Source organism: Chrysemys picta, chromosome 3 (assembly GCF_011386835.1).
Source record: "Chrysemys picta bellii isolate R12L10 chromosome 3, ASM1138683v2, whole genome shotgun sequence".
Classification (NCBI taxonomy): Eukaryota; Metazoa; Chordata; order Testudines; family Emydidae; genus Chrysemys; species Chrysemys picta.
Window position 1 is genome coordinate 39,542,641 of NC_088793.1, and position 21,586 is coordinate 39,564,226.

The 21,586-nt window shown below is 41.4% G+C and overlaps 1 protein-coding gene across 4 annotated transcripts in view; it reads right to left on the bottom strand.

The window, feature by feature from the left end:
* SNTG2 (syntrophin gamma 2) overlaps positions 1–21,586 on the bottom strand; it is a 467,752-nt gene that overhangs the window by 144,946 nt on the left and 301,220 nt on the right. For all 4 annotated transcript variants that reach the window (XM_008163718.4, XM_042848764.2, XM_024101595.3 and 1 more), the window contains exons 7-8: positions 21,335–21,422; positions 18,522–18,613 (exon numbers count right to left, since the gene is read on the bottom strand). In XM_008163718.4, coding sequence (XP_008161940.1) covers positions 18,522–18,613; positions 21,335–21,422 — 180 coding nt within the window. The remainder of the gene's footprint in view (positions 1–18,521; positions 18,614–21,334; positions 21,423–21,586) is intronic.

Here is a 21,586-nt window from a genome sequence, read left to right on the forward strand (position 1 = left end):
TTGATTTTTTTTTTTTAAACCCTGCTCATGAAAAATGTTGTTTCTGACATTTCATTCCTATTTGGGGTGAACAATTTTTGCAAAAACTCAATTTTTTTGTGGGAAAGAATTTCCATTTTCTGGATGGTTCTTGTGCTGAGCAAAGGGAGCAGCTGGGAGTGGGGATGCAGCACTAATTAGCATATCTTTCATTTTTAAAATATATTATGCAAATTATTTATAAGTGTTCATTAGAGACTCAGAAGGCATTTTCTTTTGTTGTTGTTTGCTTGTTTTTTTAATTTGTTTGGAATTTGGAATCCAAATCTACTATACTTAATTAGCCACCACTCTCATGGAAGTTAATCCGAATTCATTCTTCTGATGCATTCCTTAAGACCTTGATTTAAAAAGAAGCACTTAAGCCTGTTCTTGTCTCTCCTTATTTATGAAAGCACTTACATTCATGCTTAGCTATATGCATGTTCTTAAGAACAAATTTGCTTTCTTGAATTGAGTCCTAAGAGGTTTTTGTGATTTTTCTCTTACCTCCCTCCCTCCCCACCAATTTATATAAATCCATTGGAGTTTTGCCTTCTTAAGAGCTATAAGATCAAGCCCTGTATTGGCTGAAGATCTGCTGAACTGATTTACATCAGAAACATAAACAATATTTTTAAGGCGGAAAGTGCATATCGTATATAACTATTTTACCATTAAACATGTATAGTTAACCTTGGCAAAACGTACTTGTAAAAGAAGACATCTCACTGAGTGTCTTTAACTGAATGTTCAACTCAATTTCTCTCAGATATCCCTCACAATTTAGTGCTAAAATGAATTGTTGGGGTGTTTTTTCTAGAATGCATTGAAATGACTGTGTTCTATAATGCCTGGTCGTAACTGTTCCTGACTTGCATTCATTAAGTAGTATATATGTATATTTTAAAACTATATGGAACTGAATAATTTTACATGATGAAAATTATTTATGAAGGCACAAGTTACAAATTATAGATTAAAAAACCCACTTTAGATAACTTAAGCTGAAAGACTTAAAATCGTATTTACTTTTCACTGTTTATGCTGTTATATTACATTTTGCATTTCTCTCAGATGGAATAATAATAGATTAGTGTTTCATATTTGTTTGTATTTAATTTCACTTTCCAGTTTTTCTGTAGTACCACAATGCCAATGTGTGTTTAGCAAGCACTACAGGAATTTTATTTTTAACCTGCTTGTAAAGGAATTTTAAAAAATGGAAAAAAATCATTTATTCTTAGGTTTAGTTAAAGCTTAGTTTTCTCAAATTCAAATTGAGGCCATGTTGACCTGATATGTCCCTTCATACTGTTTTTTCCCCTCATTTTGAAGTTTAATTATTTGGGAGTCACTTATTCTGCTATGGTACAAAAATATTTTTTGGGGGGGGGGGGGTGGTAATACTTAATTCTGATGATATACACCATCTGGCTCCTGAAACGTTCCTCCATTTTTCAGGCCAATACAATACAATTGCATTCTCCCCTTAGGAAGAAAGTGGAAAAAAGTAGCAATGCAAGTTTTACTCAAATTCTATACGGGTTCTTATACTACACTCATCACCATAGTAGCGGAGTGCTTTCCAGTAATGCTTTAAGCAATATGACTATCAACCGTCACATGTTATTTGTTTGCTAATCCTCACCCCAGGGGAAGAAGTCTGCAGTAGAGTATTTTGTTTTGTAAGACATTAAAAAAAAACCACCATATAGCATATATGCACATAGCACCTGTCATAACTATAAAGGGAAGGGTAACCGCTCTCCTGTGTACAGTACTATAAAATCCCTCCTGGCCAGAGACTCCAAAATCCTTTTACCTGTAAAGGGTTAAGAAGCTCAGGTAACCTGGCTGACACCTGACCCAAAGGACCAATAAGGGGACAAGATACTTTAAAATCTTGGGGGGGAAGTCTTTTGTTTGTGCTCTTTGTTTTGGGGGGTTGTTCGCTCTTGGGACTAAGAGGGACCAGACATCAATCCAGGCTCTCCATATCTTTCTGAACAAGTCTCTCATATTTCAGACATGTAAGTAAACAGCCAGGCAAGGCGTATTAGTTTACCTTTGTTTTCTCAACTTGTAAATGTACCTTTTACTAGGGTCTTTACCTCTGTTTGCTGTAATTTTGAACCTAAGGCTAGAGGGGGGTCCTCTGGGCTCTTTAAGTTTGATTACCCTGTAAAGTTATTTTCCATCCTGATTTTACAGAGATGATTTTTACCTTTTTCTTTTATTAAAAGCATTCTTTTTAAGAACCTGATTGATTTTTCCTTGTGTTTAGATCTAAGGGGGTTGGATCTTGATCCACCAGGAGTTGGTGGGAGGAAGGAGGGGGGATGGTTAATTTCTCCTTGTTTTAAGATCCAAGGGGTTTGGATCTGTATTCACCGGGGAATTGGAGAAGAGTTTCTCAAGGCTACCCAGGGAAGGGAATTAGCATCGAGAGTGGTGGCAGCGGATCAGATCTAAGCTGGTAGTTAAGCTTAGAAGTTTTCATGCAGGCCCCCACATTTGTACCCTAAAGTTCAGAGTGGGGAAGCAGCCTTGACAGCACCGTGTGTGTGTATACATACACAGACACACAGGTATGTGTTTGCTAGAAAGGTAAGGTCAAAGGAAAAGAAGTGGTCAAGTTCATGATGGTCCTTGATTCATAAGGGAGTTCATTCCATAGTGACAGACTGGCCCTTGTAAAGTTCTATTTTCGACACAGACCAACTTTACCCTTATTGTAGAGTGTGTGTTTATTGTGCCAGAAGAGCAAAGCTGTCAACCCTGGACTTCCCAGAGAGTTAGGCAATCTTTTACCTAAGCCATGGAGTGACTTTAAAATAAGGGTTAAGACCTTGAACTTGGTTCGGTGTTCTATAGGAAGCTAGTGTAGAGAGGTTTCATGTGCTCATATTACCCCATGTTACTGAGATGTGCTGTTGAGTTCCATACCAGTTGGAGTTTCATAAGTGCAGAATTCAGAGTATCAGCCGTGTTAGTCTGTATCCGCAAAAAGAAGAGGAGTACTTGTGGCACCTTAGAGACAAATTTATGCTTATGCTCAAATTTTGTTAGTCTCTAAGGTGCCACAAGTACTCCCCTTCTTTTTATAAGTGTAGAAGGCTTCATGCCCAGATATACTGCATTGTTGTAATCCAGCCAAGAGGTGAAGACATAACTGAGGGCAGGTCATCCTCCACCAGGATGGGGCAGTCTTCTTGCCAACATAAAGCATTACTTCCAGATATTATGTGAGAGCTCAGTGTCACCAAAGAATCCAAGAATACTCCTAGATCAGACTGCATTGATCAATTGTTGGCGTGTGCCTTCAACCCAGGGTGATTGTACCATGGCTGAAAACTCTTCAAAATGCTTTCCTCTTTCTCAAGTTCAGTTTCAACCAGCTGTTCTTCATCCATGAGCTTCTCTGATCCAAGGATTGGGCCATCTCGTTGGTAGTGGTATAGTTGTATGTGGTGAAGGATAAGTAGAACTGTGTACCATCTGCATATTGCTAGTACTTAAGTCCAACCAGTTCATGCAGTGGCTGCATGCAGATGTTGAACAGGACTGGAGAAAGAATTGATCCTTGCAGAACTCCACAAGTGCAGGGTCTAGTAGCGGAGGTGTAATTTCCCATCACTACTCATTGAAAGCATCCCTGCAGGAAGGAATCAGACCATTTTAGCTCATTACTCTAGAACCCTGCCATCTCTCACAGATGAGACAGCAGGATAGTCAACAGTGTTGAATACTACAGAGAAGTCTAGAAGGATTAGAATGGATATCTACTCTCTGTCCATTGATAGGAGAAGACCATCCATCAGCATATCTTGCGCTGTTTCAGTTCCATGTCCTGGTTTGGATCCATATTGTGCTAGGTTTTGAATATTAGTTTCGATTAAGTGAGCTTGAAATTGGCCTTTGGCTAGCTTCTGTATGAACTTGCTCAGGAAATGGAGGTTTGAGACTGAGCAGTAATTAGTTAGAACCAATGTATCCAAGGTGAGTTCCTTCAGTGTTGATCAGACTACTGAGTGCTTACAGGAGGAAGGGAAGATTCCTTGTCTGAATGATGCATTGGCTATTTCAGTCATGAGTGGCACCAATTGTTCATGGCTCTTTCACAAACCAGGAAGGGCATGGGTTGGAATCACAATTTGTGGATCCAGAATTTCTTGATGAGTGAATGTCAGATACCTTTGGGAACTTTAAACTACTTGAGTCCTGGGCATGGTTGGAGCTGGAGCAATATGTTCCTGGAGCCGGGGAAGGACAGAGGGGGATGTTTGGATATATGGTGGTAACACAACAATGGAAACTGAAATAATAAATAAGTAAATAAATAAGAATTCGGGTTAAGTCCAAAAGGGGAGATGTCAGTGGCATCAGACATCCATTTTCTTGGAATAAACTGTCTGTTGTTGCGATGCCACTGTTGGTTCTTACCTGCTTTATTGAGAGAGATGGAGGGGAGAAAGAAGAGAGCTCAGAACTCAGACAGTACTAAACAATAAAGTGGCCTCCTGCTCAGCAGGTGGTGCTAAAGGTTGCTGGAGCAGGGCAGGGGCTCCAGACTCCTTCAGCATCCTCATTCCTGATTGTGATTTCTGTACTGAGGGAGGTGCCACAGCCTCACTTTCACATTTTAGAAAATGTCTTTCCTTTCTGTTTCCAAATTTTCAAACAAATGTTGGTCACCCCTATTTGGCATACCCACCCCTGTGGTGGTGTGTGGGACCAGCAAGAGCTGTTTTTTGATGTTGTGGAGGGGAGGGAGGAGGGGAATGAGGAAGTCCTTTTGGCTATGTATGGCATTTAGTCTTTCTTAAATATGTGATGGCAAGGTTAGCTAGTCTTGAGATAATGTATGTACAGTAGGAATGGCTTAATATTATTGTTTCACATTTGCTGTATGTCATTTAGAACCACAGTACATCTACGCTTAAGGTGGCATGAGGCCTACTGACAGTGCATGCTCTGCTAGCATGGGTATAAATAGCAGTGTAGACAGTGCAGCACTGTTTAGGTGCATAGAGTAGGTATAATGCCCTAATTCCTAAACCCTTGGGTATATAACCTACATGGCTCTCTTGAGGCTGAACCAGTGCCCCCCATATCTGCACAGGAATTGTTATCCTATCTGCTGCTGGAGCCTTTCCATGCCACAGTAAAATACTCCAGCAGTGGGGAATAGCTCTGGCAGCAGGAGATGCAGCTGGGGAAGGCTCTGGCAGTTCTCCATTGCCTCCCCTTGCTGGAGCCTTTCACTGCCACATGTGGCTACACACTACAGTGAGTGTAGATACAACCTGCCTTTCACTGCAACGTGTAGCTACATGTACTCTCCACATCCTGCCGGACATGTAGACAAGGTCTTAGAATGATTTGGGGATATTTTTATAACCACTCCTGTAGAATGACACAGATGCCTGTCTGAATTGGGGCCTATCTAGGAAAGCCTTAAGTGTGTGCTCAGCTTTGAAGTCAATGGGACTTAAACACATACTTAAGTGCTTACCTGAATCAGGCCTATGGATATGTAGCATGTCTGGGAGAATGTCTTTCCTATCTACTGTGGATTTTGAAGGCCTTGATTAAAGTAACTAATGAAAATCACTTCACGCAAAAGCCAATTTGTGTGTTCAATACAAAAGGGGTTGACCTTCTCAGTCTTCCATCATCTTCCACAAATAACTCATACTTTTTACAAATAAATTATTTGTTAAGCCACATTTTAAAATTTAAAAAGTTAACCAAGTATATACTTGTAAAGAGTTTCTAATGGTCCTGGATCAGATAATAATGGAATGTTATAACCTCCAGAGTTCTTTAACTTTCAGTGAATTTCTGCTAAATGTATTTATTTATTTATAGTTCATTTTTACCATAAACATCCAAGCTGGAGAATCATTGGCAGAAGTGGCTGCACCAGTGCCAAATACAGAGGTAAAATAACCTCTCTACTGCTATTTGAGATTCTCCTATTTACCTATCCAAGGATTGCATTAATCTTTTTGGCGAAAGCTTCACAATGGGAGCTCATGTTCAGCTGATTGTCCACCACAACCCCAAAATCTTTTTGAGAGTCACTGGTTCCAGGTAGAGTTCCCACATGTTCTAAGTATGGCCTACAATCTTTGTTCCTAGATGTACACATTTACCCATGTTAAAATACATATTGTTTGCTTGCTCCCATTTTACCAAGTGATCCAAATTCCTCTGTATTAGTGATCTGTCCTCTTCATTATTTACCACCCTCCCAATATTTTGTGTGATCTGCAAATTTTATCAATGATGATTTCATGTTTTCTTTCAGTTAATTAATAATGTTAAATAGCACAGGGTCAAGAACCAACTCCTGTGGGACCCATTCATTGATTCCCCATTTACAATTATTTGAGACATATCAGTTAGCCAGCTTTTATTCCATTATAGTGTACCATGTTAATTTTATATCTTTCTTTTATCAAAATGTCATGTGGTACCAAGTCAACTGCCTAACAGAAGACTAAGTGTATTACATCAACCTTACTTTTATCAACCAAATGTGTAATCTCATCCAAAAAAATATCTCTTTTCCATAAATCCACATTGATTAGTATTAAATATATTCCCCTCCTTTAATTCTTTTTTAATTGAGTCCCATATCAGCAGCTCCATTTATCTTGCCTGGGATCGATGTCCGACTGACAGGATTATAATCACCCACTTCATCTATTTACCCTTTTAAAATATTGGCTCAACATTAGCTTTCTTCCACTCTTCTGAAACTTCCCTGGTGTACTAAAATTTAATGAAAATCAACATTAATGGTGCAGCAAGTTCCTTGACCAGCTCTTTTAAAACTCATTGACGCACGTTATCCAGACATGCTAATTGTAAAATGTCTAATTGTAGTCGCTGTTCAACATCCCCCTGAGATACTAGTGGGATGGAAAGTGATCTTGTATGTTCTTACATCTTCAACTTTCCCCCCAAAACAGAACAGAAACATTTATTGAATACTTCTGCCTTTTCTGCATGATTGTTGATAATTCTAACATTTCCATCTAGTAACAAATCAAAGTCCATTATTAGGATTCTTTTTGTTCTTAATATATTTAAAAAGTTCCTCCTTATTGTCCTTAACTCTGGTGGGCACAAGTCTCTTCATATGTCCCTCTGCTTCCCTACACTTGTCTACAATTCCTAGCTTCTGATTTACAGTCATTACTATCAGCTTTCATTTCTTCCATTTGTTACATTTTTAAAAAAAAATATATAGCTTCCTTTACTTCCCTTCTAAACCAGGTCAATTTATTAACTAATACAGCCTTCTTCCTTGGTTGTGTTGGTTTTTTTTGGCATCTAGTTAAGTGTTATCAAACAATTCCCAATTATTGTTCACATTTTTCTGATTTAATTCTTCCACCCAGCTGCTCTGGCTCAATTTTTTTCAGCTTTGTAAAAGTAGCCCTTATAAAGCACCCAGTGTATATATAACACTGGATGAGACTTTATTCTGTTTGGATATTATAAATGTGATCAAGTCATGATCGTTTGAACCTAAGTTACTGTTCATTTTTAATTCTGTGATCAGTTCCTCTTTTTCTGTCAGATGATGTCAAATATAGAATTCTCCCATGTTGGATGTCTTCTTTAAGCAACGTTCACGTTTCAGATCCATATGAGAGTATGTATGCAAATGTAAGTATGCAGGTTTTATAAATCTGTACTTTTGTATATTGTAGGCCTGGCTTGACATAAGTAACTTGCCTCATTTCTTAGTGCCTTGAGTAGAAAGCTGAATGGAAGATTAAGTTGACATAACAAGCAGTATGCTGGAGTCAGGATGGCTAGCTAAGAGCAGCAAGAACATCCTGGTATTATTAAACAAGCCTAAATATAAAATAAGGTAAAGGTCAGATTATGCACGGATAGAGCATGCTGTACAGGGATTGGTTCCTGTAAAGTAACCAGCTTGTCTATGAAGTGTATAGTTAGGAACTAGTGTTGTTAGAAATATATATAAGGAAAAGTTTTGTTGCATGACTTTGTATCTGTGATGTTCATTGAATCCACCCACTGCATTTGAGTCTGATCAACTCAGTGTAGCTTTACTAATGTGCCAAATAAAGGAACTTGAGTGAATTTGGAGTCAAATTACGTTTTTGGGGGACCGAGTGGAAGAGGTCTTGGGGGAACCCAATATATATAGTTCCATCTTCTTTTGGCTCCAGACCCTATGCTAGGTCCTTCATGACTAAGGCTGCTAAAACAATTCTCTTTAGGATGGTTGGCTGACTGCCCATTTGATGACAATTTACTGCCCAGATAGATGAAGTCATCTACTATTTACAGTTTGGCTGGAAGCACAGATGTCGTGCACCAACTTCTGGATTTTTGTTTTTGCCAAATAAAATCCTTAGCCCAAGGGCAGCTGCTTTGTGCTGGAAGCTCTCCAGTGCATCTTTGAAACTGTGTCCTGCCCAAAGAGGTCAACATTATTTGCATAATACAGGTTGGTAAAAGAAGACAAGCCCACAGTTATACCGATATTTGCTGAAATACGTTCAAGGAGCTTATTCACTGTGCAACACCACAAGGCTGGGGCCAAGACACATCCCTGCTTTATCCAAGATCTAGTGTAAAATCTCTCAGACCTATGGCTTCCCTGAACTATTATGTAGATCTAGAATTAGCCTCAGGAGGATATTGTGAACGCAGATGCCTCTTGTATGGCCTTTCACAAGGCAGCTCTATCAATAAAATCTAAGACTGCCTTTAGATCTATCTGGTTAAATTCATGATGGATCTCAGGTAAATGCGAGAGTAAGTATAGTGTCCATTGTAGATTGCCCAGCAGTGAAGCCCAAGTGTTCTGGGAGACATTGTTTCACAAGAAGACACTGGAGTCAGGTGAGTAGGACATATGTGAGGACTTCTCTAGGGGCAGGGAGCAGAGTTATTGGTCTTTAGCTACCATATCCAGTGCACTTATAGGGTGAGACAATGGTCCCTTCCTTCCACTCTGCTGGTACCTTCCCAGTAGTCCAGGCCCAGAAAAAAAGTTAGAGTAATACTACACGCACGGCTCTATTGCACTTCTGAGAAGTTCAGGTGTTTTACCTATCTCATAGAACTGGAAGGGACCCTGAGAGGTCATCAAGTCCAGCACTCTTTCTTCACTAGCAGGACCAAGTACCAATTTTGCTCCAGATCCCTAACTGGTCCTCTCCAGGATTGAACTCACAACCCTGGGTTTAGCTGGCCAATGCTCAAACCACTGAGCTATCCCTCTCCCTACTGTTGGGTCTAGTAGCATGCCTTCTTCAGTTTCTTTATGGCAGAGTGAGCCTCTTCCAACATAGATGCAGCTACACAAGTTTCAGGGTCAGGGACTGCGTTTCGGGGTTGCACATGTTTTGGAGAATAGGATTAAAATTCAAAATGATCTGGAGAAATGGTCTGTTCTTGTGGCCATTTAGGTTAATTCTATATCAACCAGAAGAGTACCTAGTGCATCAAATTTGTTTTTCACTGTGACATTGTGTTAGCAAGTGCTGAATTTTTATATATGTGTTGTGCCTCAAACTTAATTGAAATTGAGCAGCAAGTGCCATTTTAGCCACAAGAGGATGACTAGTGTTTGCCGGGGCTTCTGCACCTCTGTAGTCCCAGTATGACATTGCTATACTACAATTCTGGACTAATGCAGGACCAGCTCATTTCCTCGTCTGGTCACTGTTGGATAGTCAAGTTTCCTGATAGATATCTAAGCGCCTGAACAAACTGCCAGTAAAGGTAATGTTGTGAGAAGCACAAAAGGACAGTAATCTCAGAGTTGTCATTTATTGCTCTGGAGCAAAATGGCCCGAGAATAGCTCTGAAGCCATTTCTGGGATGACTAGGTACATCATGATGTCTCCAAGTAGAGCAAGTTGCGTGTACAGCAGAATAGATGGCAACATTGCTGCCAGATGCTCATAGAATTAATCTTTAATAGCATCTGTAGCTTCTTCAGTGGGGGCGTAGACTACAGTGATGGACAGCAGCCCATAGAAATGCCTCTGGTGTATAACAGTCAATGATAGGGTCCCACGTTGTGAGTGATTTATTAAAAAGTGGTTGGAGGATGTGTGCCATCTTGTTTATATGCCTGGTTACTCCAGAATACAGTAGACTTGCATTCACCACAAAATGGTGACCTTTATTCATGAGTCTCACCCTGGCTATTCCAGCAACTGCAATGTTGTATCATTTCAGCTCTTGGACTAGCGAAACCTGGTAATGACCTCATTTAGGGTTAGTACATTTCAGGTGGAAAATCTGTGGATAATATAAGCATTATGGAGTTTGGCCTAAAATGTGGACCATATTTCATTGAACCCCATTGGCTCGCTATATCTCCTTGGGACAGAGGAGATGTAGAGTAGTGACTTTGTTTGGGGACACCAACCCCCTTCTCAGAAACCCTTTTGCACACAGCAGATGGTTCTGAGATTGTAGCTCTTCCACCTTCACCACAGTTTGGGGAATAATTTCCCCTCCTCTAGATCAGCTGTTGGCCTTCACTTGTACCCCTGAGCAGGCGCCCTTATTGGATACACCTGCCCAGAGCAGGTAGTTCTCCCTCCCCCCCCCGATGATATATAATATGGGTTTGAGCCAACTCTTATTTGTAAAACTGAAGCCTTCTACCCTGATCATGAATCATTATATTATCTTCAGTTTTTCAATGGATATTGCGTTGGCTGGCATTAGATGTCCATGGTCAGTAAATGCTAGTTAATGTTCGTTCACATTGCACTTCTTATAATTTTTTTTTGTTTCTTTTATCTCTACAGTATTTACACTTTCAGAAGGTTGTTGTCTAAGGCCCTGATTCAAGAAAACTCACATGTACTTAACTTTAACTTCAGTGGAACATAAGTGAGCACTTAATTTCTTTGCAGAATAGAGACTGGATTACTCACCTGCTCAATCAGGCCTAACTTCATAAAATGAGCACAAACAAGGTTGGTTGAAGTATTAAAAGTGGCAACGGTGAGCCAGATATTTAAAATATTAGTGGGGTAGGCCTTTCAAACATGCCTAGCTCTGCTCCCACTAAAGTCAATAGTAAAACTCCCATTAACTCAGTGAATTAGACCCAGGTATCACACTTTTGAAAATCCCAACTTAGAGATTCTACATGCAATCTTACTCATTATAAAACACTTTCTAACACTGAGAATAACTAGAATATAAAATAATTTCAGAGGCAGTAGTGAAATCTCCATTACTTGAGTTATTTAAACAGATTGGGTAAGGAAATTAAAAATATAGTGAAGGGAACAAATCTACCCTGGTAGAATAATGGAAAAGGTCATTTTATAGGGGTTTTTTTTTTTCCCCTCCTTCTCAAATGATTTTCTCAGAAATGTAACCTTACCACAGCGGTATTAAAAAAGAGAGCTTTGCTTTTCTAAGGCAAGTACAGAAGATGACACCTCTCCTCTCTCATATTTCATTACAACAGAAAAAGGGAAACACAGTTGTACTGTTTGTTTTCTTTTGACACCTAGTGCAGTTAAGCTGTGACTGCTGCTGCAGCAGCTGCCATCTGAAATATTGAAATGCGCCTGGCAGGGCTCATCTATTGTGACTTGTCCCTTTTCTCCTCAGCATTCCCAATGGAAGACTGAGATAATGATGACTACTTTCACGAGCATAGCCAGTACTAAACAAGGTAGCTATACTTAGTATTTGTCACATTTTATGCTCATACATTTCTAAAGGAAACAGCATGAATTGGAAATCAGCTAGAGATTCAAGAAATAAACTCTTAATAGGGTTGCCCCTTTTTTGTCCCAAGCAGTTAGTCAAAATTCAAGGCCCTGGAGATGTTCCAGTTGGAAATAGAAATTGATGAAGTCTGGTATTTTCTGCAATCTTGTTTATTTACAAGTAACGTACAATGTCCTGTACATTACCATGAGCAGAGGAGCAGTTTCGTAGCTTATAAATCCTAGAGCTCTTGAGTGAACATCAGATCCAAAAGCTCTATCCCAGCTTTTTTCACACATCCCCTCCCCCCGATTTTTCTATGCAAAACAATACTCAGCCAAAAGCTCCTGGGCACGTTCACACTCACCTTTTTATCTTAACTGTAAGCATAAGCCCTCACCTATGTTATTTGAAGGGTGAGTTCACACCTATCAACCTCAATGGGGGGGTTTAACTCCACTCATAACAAGGATTCATCCAGTTCATAACCATATGTTTTCATCCTGATGATGGAATCCTAGGTTTTCAAATGTGGAGTGGTGGTTGAGTCTACCAGATATTACTAGGTAAGTTACTTTCATAGCCAGGGCACTCAACTGAAATCTTGAAACTTCAAAGGGAAATTAAAAAAAAAAAAGCAGCAGGAAACAGATATGCAGAATAAACTCAAACTTCAGAGTTCACTAGACAATAAGAGAAAAAAATGGTCTGTTCAACTGGAAATGACAGTCAATATCTAAATGTTCAAAAACAGAACTATATATTGTAGAGAGAGGATAGAAGTGGGATATGCTACTCACTGGTCTGGCTACTTGCAGCCTAAACATTCCCCAGCTAACCCACCTATCTAGCTTACACACATTTCTAAAGCACCTGTCACTATAGTATCTGTCATGGTTGCAGGCTGGCTGCACCTCTGCCCCTTTATTAGTGTCTCCAAGAGCACCTAGCTCAGGTCTTAGGTCTCTTGCCCTTAACTGACTTGGGGTAGAATCATGTGATTCTTCCACTGGGATCTAATTACAGTATCCTGTGTGTACCAAGCACTTATCACCCTTCAGGTCCAACTGAGTTTTGGGCTCCTGCATTTCCTCCTTTTGTGAACCTGTGAACTGTGATTTAGTGATCAACAGCCTTCTTAAAACAAAGTATTTTTATGTAACAGTTGGAATAAAGCATTAGAGATAAAAAAGAGGCTCTTATCTCAGCATATTTAGTCTCATGTCATCTTATGCTTCACCACAAGCTAAATTACATAGGATTCCCTCTTAAAATACAAGAGAACAGAACCAAGTTACATTCTTTTAGGAAGCCAAAAAAATGGGCTCTTGGGACCCAGCCTGAACTCAGCTTGTTTCCTGGATAACAACCAGTCTGTTCCCCCTATTTCAAGGAATCTGAGTTTTCTGAAAGCCCCCACCCTCGTGATTTGTCTGGCCTCAACAACCATATTGCACAATGGTGTCCTTTTTACACTGACAAGATATTAATTCATGCTTTTGCATCAAACTGGTTTTCCCAGTGGGCCAGCAAGGCCATGTAGGGGAATACCCCTGTGATGGTCTAACTACCCAACAACGAAGCAAGCGATTCACACTATTGGCTTGTATTCACTGGTCTTGTGACTGGATCTACATGTGAGTGCATAGGGACTTCTGTTTCCCTCTGATAGTCTAACACAACTATATTGGGGAATACAGATCACTAATCATTACCAAGCAGCCTACCGTTTATCACAGAATCTAAGCACCATGCAGAAGATGTAAAAAGAAGGCACAAACAGTTCTAAAAGGTACTTTTCTCTTTCTTTCACATAGTTCCAGAGAATATGTAGATATTTTTATTTAATGGGACTCATTGCTAAGGAAACGGTTTATTGACAAGCATGTGTATTTCTGATGTGAGCACACTTGAAAGCATGGTCTTGCGGGTAAGGTACTAGACTGAATGGCAATCAAACTATGGTGAAGGGCACCATATAAGTACCCAAGATAGACAGTCAGATTTGTAAAAGGGACATAGTAATTCCCCTCTCCCATCTCTTGTCTGTCTTGTCTTTTTAGATTGCTTTTTGGGGCAGGACTTCTCTCTGACTATCTGCATGTTTGTATAATGCCTAGTACAGTAGGGAACTGATCTTAGACGGGGCCTCTAAGTCCTACTGCAATAGAATAAGAAAAATAAGCATTCTTGGGCTCAATCTGATCTCCTCTGTCCAGGAGTTCCATTAAAGGGTTTTGAGAATCATTACAAACTATTACAGCAAATTGGGCCACTTTTAGAAGAGAGCAATTCATGAAAAACAATAGTCCTGGTCTCTTTTTTTTAAACTGTATAAATGACATTTATTAAAAAAATAGAAAAACCCTTTAGTTTGCAACTGACATTTTCATGACCTCTTCACTGGCCTGTTTTGATCACAGTTTACTTTGATGAAGTATCTCTGCTTCTATGCTTTTAGTGGGCCACCTCAGAAGCTAAGACCACTTTCTTTACAGAACATTTGAAATCTTGCCTTTTCATCTGCTTTTTCATGGAGTAATGGGCAACCTTTTCAAACGTTTTCCTATGAAAGAAGGTTGTGACTTTTCTATTGGGCCAAGTATATACCATGCAGCACTTTGCTCTGCTTTGACTTTTTTCCATAGTTTCTTGTGTGCATACGTGGCTCCTCTTGTGAGACTGTGAAACTTCAGAGGGATCTGGTTCAAGGATATTTAAAAGCTAAACTGTTTTAGATATTTACCTCTTCTTTCTCTCTCTCGCTACAGGATTTTGAGCTTTGCCCACAATCTTCAGTGTTCCATCTCAGAAACAAACTCTGATTTTCTTTGTTATGGGTCCATACAACTCCAATAATTTATTTTTAATTTTATACAATAATAAGGTTACCATACGTCCGGATTTTCCCGGACATGTCTGGCTTTTGGGGGCTCAAATCCCTGTCCGGGGGGAAATCCCCAAAAGCCGGGCATGTCCGGGAAAATCGGGAGGGAGGGAGGGCTCGGTGGTGCTCGGACGGGGCCTCTTTGGCTGGGGTCGGGGCCGGTGCGGGGCCGGGCTGGGGGCATGGTGCCGGGCTGGGAGCCGGGCCGGGCGCGCGGTGCCGGGCCGGGGTCCAGGAGCTGGGCGCGCGGTGCCGGGCCGGGGTCCAGGGGCGCAGTGCTGGGCCGGGAACCAGGGGCGCAGTGCCGGTCCGGGCGCGGGGCCGGGCGGGGAGTCGGGGGCGCGGTGCCGGGCCGGGGGTCCGGGCCCGCGGGGCCGGGAGCCGGTCCGGGAGCCGGGGTCGCGGGGCCGGGAGCTGGGGGGCCGGTCCGGGAGCTGGGCCGGGGCCGGGGGGGCGGGCCCGCGGGGCCGGGAGCCGGTCCGGGGTAGCGGGGCCGGGGGTCGCTGGGCCGGGAGCCGGGGTTGCCGGGCCGGGCCGGGGGCCGGGGGGTGCGCCGGGTCGGGCCGGGAACCGGCAGTGCTTGGCGGGCCGGGGGTGCTGGGCCGGGGCCGGCACCCCAGGGCCCGAGCGGACCCAGGCTGGAGCCGCCGGGGGGCCAGCCTGGTCCGCGCCTCCCCCCCCTTACCTGCTTCAGGCTTTCCGCGAATCAAATGTTCGCGGGAAGCAGGGGAGGGGCGGAGACTTTGGGGAGGGGGCGGAGTTGGGGCAGGGGCGTGGGCGGGGCTGGGGCGGGGCCGGGGCCCCGTGGAGTGTCCTCCATTTGGAGGCACAAAATATGGTAACCCTATACAATAAGTAAAAATCAGCATATGGGGTAAACCAAGACCAGTAATACATCACATAGTAATCACCCAAAAAGGAGGAGGAGTTCCCAAAATGCACAGTAAAAGGGCAAACCATATAGCAAAATAGTATCCAATGTACTTAGTCCTCAGCCGTGCACTAGACTTTTTATCTGGTCATTTATACTGGAGCTCATCACTATGTTATCTGGGAACCATAGCATAAAAACCACACATGGAGGGTGAAGGAAGTAGCGTAGAGATGTCTAGAATCTGGAGAGGCTAAGGTCTCTTTCAGATACTTGGTACAATAGCTTTCTAGTATCTAATAATATTATTTATCCCATAGCCTCCATCAGAAACAGGTCCTCATTTTGTTAGGCATTGTAGAAACATAAATGGTACCTGCCTCTGAAGGGCTATGATACCTATAAAATACTTGACAATGATAAGGCAGCTAGTGTGCTGTGACCACTGCCTATCATGCTGACTAGTACTGTCTCATTGTTTCCCTATACTCCCTAGGCTGTGTATATCTACCTATTGTCTGTTGCCGTAGGGTTAGATGGTAAACTGTCTCTTTTGTTTCCCATAATCATTCCTAGAGCATAATTCCTAGAACATCTTTTCAAAAAAATATCCTGTCTTGGTTTAAAAATTGCTAGTGATGGAAAATTGTTCCAATGGCTAATTACTCTCACCATTAAAAATGTATGCCTTAGTTCCAGTAAATGTTCAATTTACAGCCATTGGATAATGTTATACTTGTTTCTGCTAGATTAAAGAGCCCATTATCAAATATTTGTTCTCTGTGTAGGTACTTATAGGTAATAAATGAGTCACCCCTTAAACTTCTCTGTGTTAAGCTAAATAGATTGAGCTCTTTAAGTCTATCACTGTATGGCATGTTTTCTAATAATCTTTATCATGGTGTTAGACTAGATGACCCTCAGAGTCCCTTTTAACCCTATGGTTCTATCTCTTTCTATGATCATTCTTATGGCTCCTCTCTGAACCCTCTCCAATTTATCAACATTTCTTGAATTGTGGACTCCAGAACTGAACATAATATTCAAGCAGTGCCAAATATAGAGGTACAAAAAACTCGTTACTCCTACTAAGATTCCTCTTTCTATGCATCCAAGGATTCCATTAGCCCTTTTGGCCACAGTGTCACACTGGGAGTTCATGCGCAGTTGGGGCGGCTCCATGCACCAGCGCACCAAGCACGTGCCTGGGGCGGCAAGCCACGGGGGGTGGCATGCCGGTCACCGTGAGGGTGGCAGTCAGGCATGCCGCCGAATCCGTGTTACCAGCGGACCTCCCGCAGGCATGCCGCTGAAGGCTGCCTCACTGCCATGCTTGGGGCGGCAAAATACATAGAGCCACCCCTGCGCGCAGTTAATTATCCACTACAACCCTGAAATCTTGTCCAGAGCCACTGCTTCCCAGAATAAAGTCCCCGTTCGGTAACTATGGCTTACACTCTTTGTTCCTAGACACATACATTTACATTTAGCTGTATTAAAACACATATTGTTTGCTTGCTCCCAGATTACCAAGAGATGCAGGTTGCTCTGTATCAGTGACTGGTCCTCTTCATTATTTACCACTTCCCCAATTTTTGTAGTCTGAAAACTATCAGTGATAGTTTTCGTTTTTCTTCTAGGTCATTGATAAAAAAGTTAAACAGTGAAGGGCCAATAACCGATCCCTGTGAACCCAACTAGAAACATACCCACTTGGTGATAATTCCCCATGTCTAACTACATTTTGAGACCTATCAGTTAGCCAGCTTTTAATCCATGTAATGTGTTCCATGTTAATTTTATATTGCTCTAGTTTTTTAATCAAAATGTCATCTGTCATCAAGTCCTGGTGGTGGAGTGAGTATTAGCCTTATGGATCAGTTTGGGAATGGGCATCATTAAGGAAAGATGCTATGGGAGAAAATACAATGATGTATCTGAGAGCAGCAGACAAGCAGGCAGTAGAGACAGACAACACTGCCTGAGCTGAAGGGATGAGGGAACCGACACTATGAATCAAAAATACAAAAGCGTAATGAGCCTTGATGATATGGAGAAGAAACATGAATTTGATGCATTGTGCATCAACAGACCTGTTACAGCAAGACTGTGACCTACAGTGAGAGTGTCTGCAGATGTGCATTATCCCAGTCGGAGCTCCTGGAGACAATGAGCTGGACTGATGCACAATGCCTCTGGGAGTGCTGGGGAAGCATGGCTAGAAGTTTCCTACCACACCCTTTTACTGGGTGCAATATGAGTTTTCCTTGTTTCTACACTAGCCTCACTTTGTTGGTTGAAGTGAAAGGTTGTCATAGCTATGGCTGCATCACTGCTCCTCCCCTTCCCATCCTCTTTGGGAAAGCTGGCACCCAAGTGTAAAAATTAGGATTGTGACAGGTCAGCAAAAGAAGGGTGAGGGTGTAGGGGCTGTTTGTGTCTTTTTACTTTCTTTGTGTACCCACACACTTTATATTAAAGAAGCAACGGTGCTATCTGCTAAAACTATCATACATGCCACAGCTTTGGTGAATAATCGCCTGCCTTGAAAAAGGCTCTAAACAGCAGATCCAACAGACCATTGCATGGTATTACATCCGCCCATTTCTTAACTACATGCTGAGGATTGTAAAATAGCTGGCATTCATTTTGGTTCAACGTAGACATATTACTAATACAATTTTCTTATCTCCCCCCCCCACCTTCCTTTTTTCTTTTTCATTTTCTCATTCCTAGCATGTAAACTGGTTTCTCACTAATTAAATCTTGAAATGTCTTCTGGCATGGCAGGAATATTTTGACTTCTGTATTTCTATGAAATTCAATAAAATGTGAAAGTTCACTTGAAAAAGTATTGTTTCAAACTTTTAGAAGTTAGCCAATGGCCTTATGATAATACCCTTGACAGAGATTCATTTTCATTCACCATTTGAAATTAGGTTTGGGAAGATAGTGGTAACAGATTATAATCAGACTAACTGGAATCAATTTGCTTACTGTGTTAGTTGAGTTTCCATTCAAATGTAAACCACTGTCAAAGAGAGGTGAGGAAGCTCCACTGCTATGATCACTGGATGGTCCAGGGGAACCTGAAAATCAAATAGATAATTGCTTAACTATTTTAAAATATTAAACAATCCATTATTATTTCAACCGAGGAAGGATTACAGTGTGAAAATTGGTGAAATAAGACATCGTACAAAAACAAAGACGTGATTGCCTTTTAGCATGACAAGCAACAGTATGCATCTGATCATAGGCTATACTTTACAGGATGAGACAGATGAAGGCAGTTAGATATCTTTATATACAGACTGCTCAATGGGATTACTCACATGTTTAAGAGTTTGTCAGATTAAGCCTTTTTACAGTAAGGTTGAGTTTTTGAAAGCTGAATAGAGAATTTAGCCACACATCTCCCATTAAAATTAATAGCTACATTCCCTAGTCACAGGTTAAGGGCATATGCATGCACTGGTTTGTAAATACATCTTAGCACTTGGCTTGAATGGTGCCTATTAAGTGGCCATGTAAACTTTATTAATGGATCTGATTTTTTGTTGGTGAATGCCTGTTATTTTAGAGAATTGGAGATATTCATTATTTTAATTGGGAAATTAAATGCAAGAAAACACATTATTGCAATGTTCATATTGCATGGTTATGTGCTCAAAAGCCAAGTTTTGAGCTAATTATTCCTCATGCATGTATGCATTAGGAGGTTGTCTGTAAACATATTGTTTGATGGCAACTTATCTGAGAAATGTATGTCTATTTGGGTTATAGATAACATATATTATATTAGAAATAGTTTGTGATTACATAATTAAATACTATTACAATGCAAATGCCAAAGAGCACAGGGTTTAGGTTTTGCTTTTAGATTTAATTCTTCCATTTTTTTTTCTTTGCGTGCTTAATTGTGCAAACTTCACATTGAAATAATGTATGTTTTACATTGAATTTACTATGGCAATCTGAATATATTGATAAAAGCATGTAAAAATCAAACTCACAGCTCCACATTCATTATCACCAAAATTCATTATTCTGTCTGCAGCAATCACTTGAAATTCCTCTTAAATCATTTCTCATTAATAGGCTGATCAAGTCTCTAACTTAATAACACATAACAGAGGATGACAATCATTCATGTCCATATGCCTTTTATATGCTTCTATTCCATGCACATTTGTTGGGCTTAGCAAAAATGGAAATACATTCATAGAACTGTACAATAAGGCTCATCTTCTCCATAACAATTTATGCACATATTTTAACTAGAGAAGAAAGAAATGATTCAACTTTATTTAATTTTTCCAAGCAGCCATGTCGCTGTATCTCATAAATGTTTTTTATATAGCCAGACGTGCTAAAACCACATTCTATGGGAAAGTTACCGAATAAACCCCTACCAAGTTTTGAACACTACTGGGCATGTATGGGTTTTTAGTAGTTTCTTCAGGCCTTTAAATCTGTTTAAAAACAGGTATTTAAAATTACTCTAAAATGCCTTATAACAGTGGAAGTTTGCTGATGATCATTATTTAACTAATCATGCTTTCATTTATTTTATAAAATATTTGGGTGGAAGAGTTAGAAACATACAAATATAGTTTATCAAATACATTGCCTAAATTCACAAAATAAAAAAATTCTATAGTTTGTGTGCAGATCATACTCCAAAAATACCTTTTCTACACTGGTAAGTTGCCACTCGCACTGGTTTTAATGGATACTATTTAATGGATAATATCTCTGTGGCCACTAAATGAGAGGTGGCTCCACATGCTGCCTCCATCTCTAGCACTGTCCCCGCCGCTCCCATTGCCCGGGAACTGGCTAATGGGAGCTGCACAGGCGGCGCTTGCAGGTGCGGGCAGTGCTTGCGGGCAGTGCATGGAGACCCGCTGCCGCCCTCCCCCCAGGGGCCACAGAGATGTGCCAGCAGCCAGCCACTTCCAGGAGTGGCATGGGGAAGGGCAGGTAGGCAGCCTGCCTGACCCCTGCTGCGCTGCCGACTGGGAGACACCTGTGGTAAGCACCTCCCAGCCGCAGCCTGCACCTCACACCCCTTCATGCACTCCAATCCCTTGCCCCAGCCTGGAGCCCCCTCCTGCACCCAAACTCTCTGCTAGAGCTTGCACCCCTCACTCCTGCACTCAACCCCTCCCCCCCGCTCCAGGCTCAGCGCGGAGCCCCCTCCACACTCTGAACCCCTCAGCCCCAGCCTGGTGAAAGTAAGTGGGGGTGGGGGAGAGCGGTGGAGTGAGTGGGGCTTTGGCTCAGGAAGGGATGGGGCCTCAGGGAAGAGACAGGGTAGATCCTGGGTTGTTCTCAAATTCAAAAAGTGATCTTTAACCTAAAAAGGTTGGAGACCACTGATTTAAGTATTGCAACACAGAGCGCAGCAACGCCTATATATATTTAAAAATTTGGGCCTAGATTCTTACACATTGAACATTAAATAATAATGTACATTAACGAATAAAGCTTCTTGCAGTAAAATATGGGAGGGGGGAGGGATAGCTCAGTAGTTTGAGCATTGGCCTGCTAAACCCAGGGTTGTGAATTCAATCCTTGAGGGGGCCACGTAGGGATCTAGGGCAAAATCAGTACTTGGCCCTGCTAGTGAAGGCAGGGGGCTGGACTCAATGACTTTTCAAGGTCCCTTCCAGTTCTAGGAGATGGGATATCTCCATTAATATTATATTCTATCTGAAAATAAGATTATTTCTCTGTGTCTGCTCATTATGAGAAATATTGCAAAGGGGAAAAGAAATTACCTGTACCCATTAATTTCTTCTTACCTAATGGGAGCTTTAGAAATGATGGAGCTTCCCTGAGGTACTGTACAGTGATGGTAACTTCATCGCCAGCATTTCGCAGTAGGTGTACCTGTCAGTGTGACAAATAACAGCTACTTTTTATCAAAAGAGAACCAGCCACAGAAAGCAAAATAGTCTGCAACGAAACCTCCATCTCTGTTGTTTTGACAGAAATACAACAGTAATGTTTATCATTGGAATGAAGCATATCTTGTGGGTCAAGCCACTCCATCA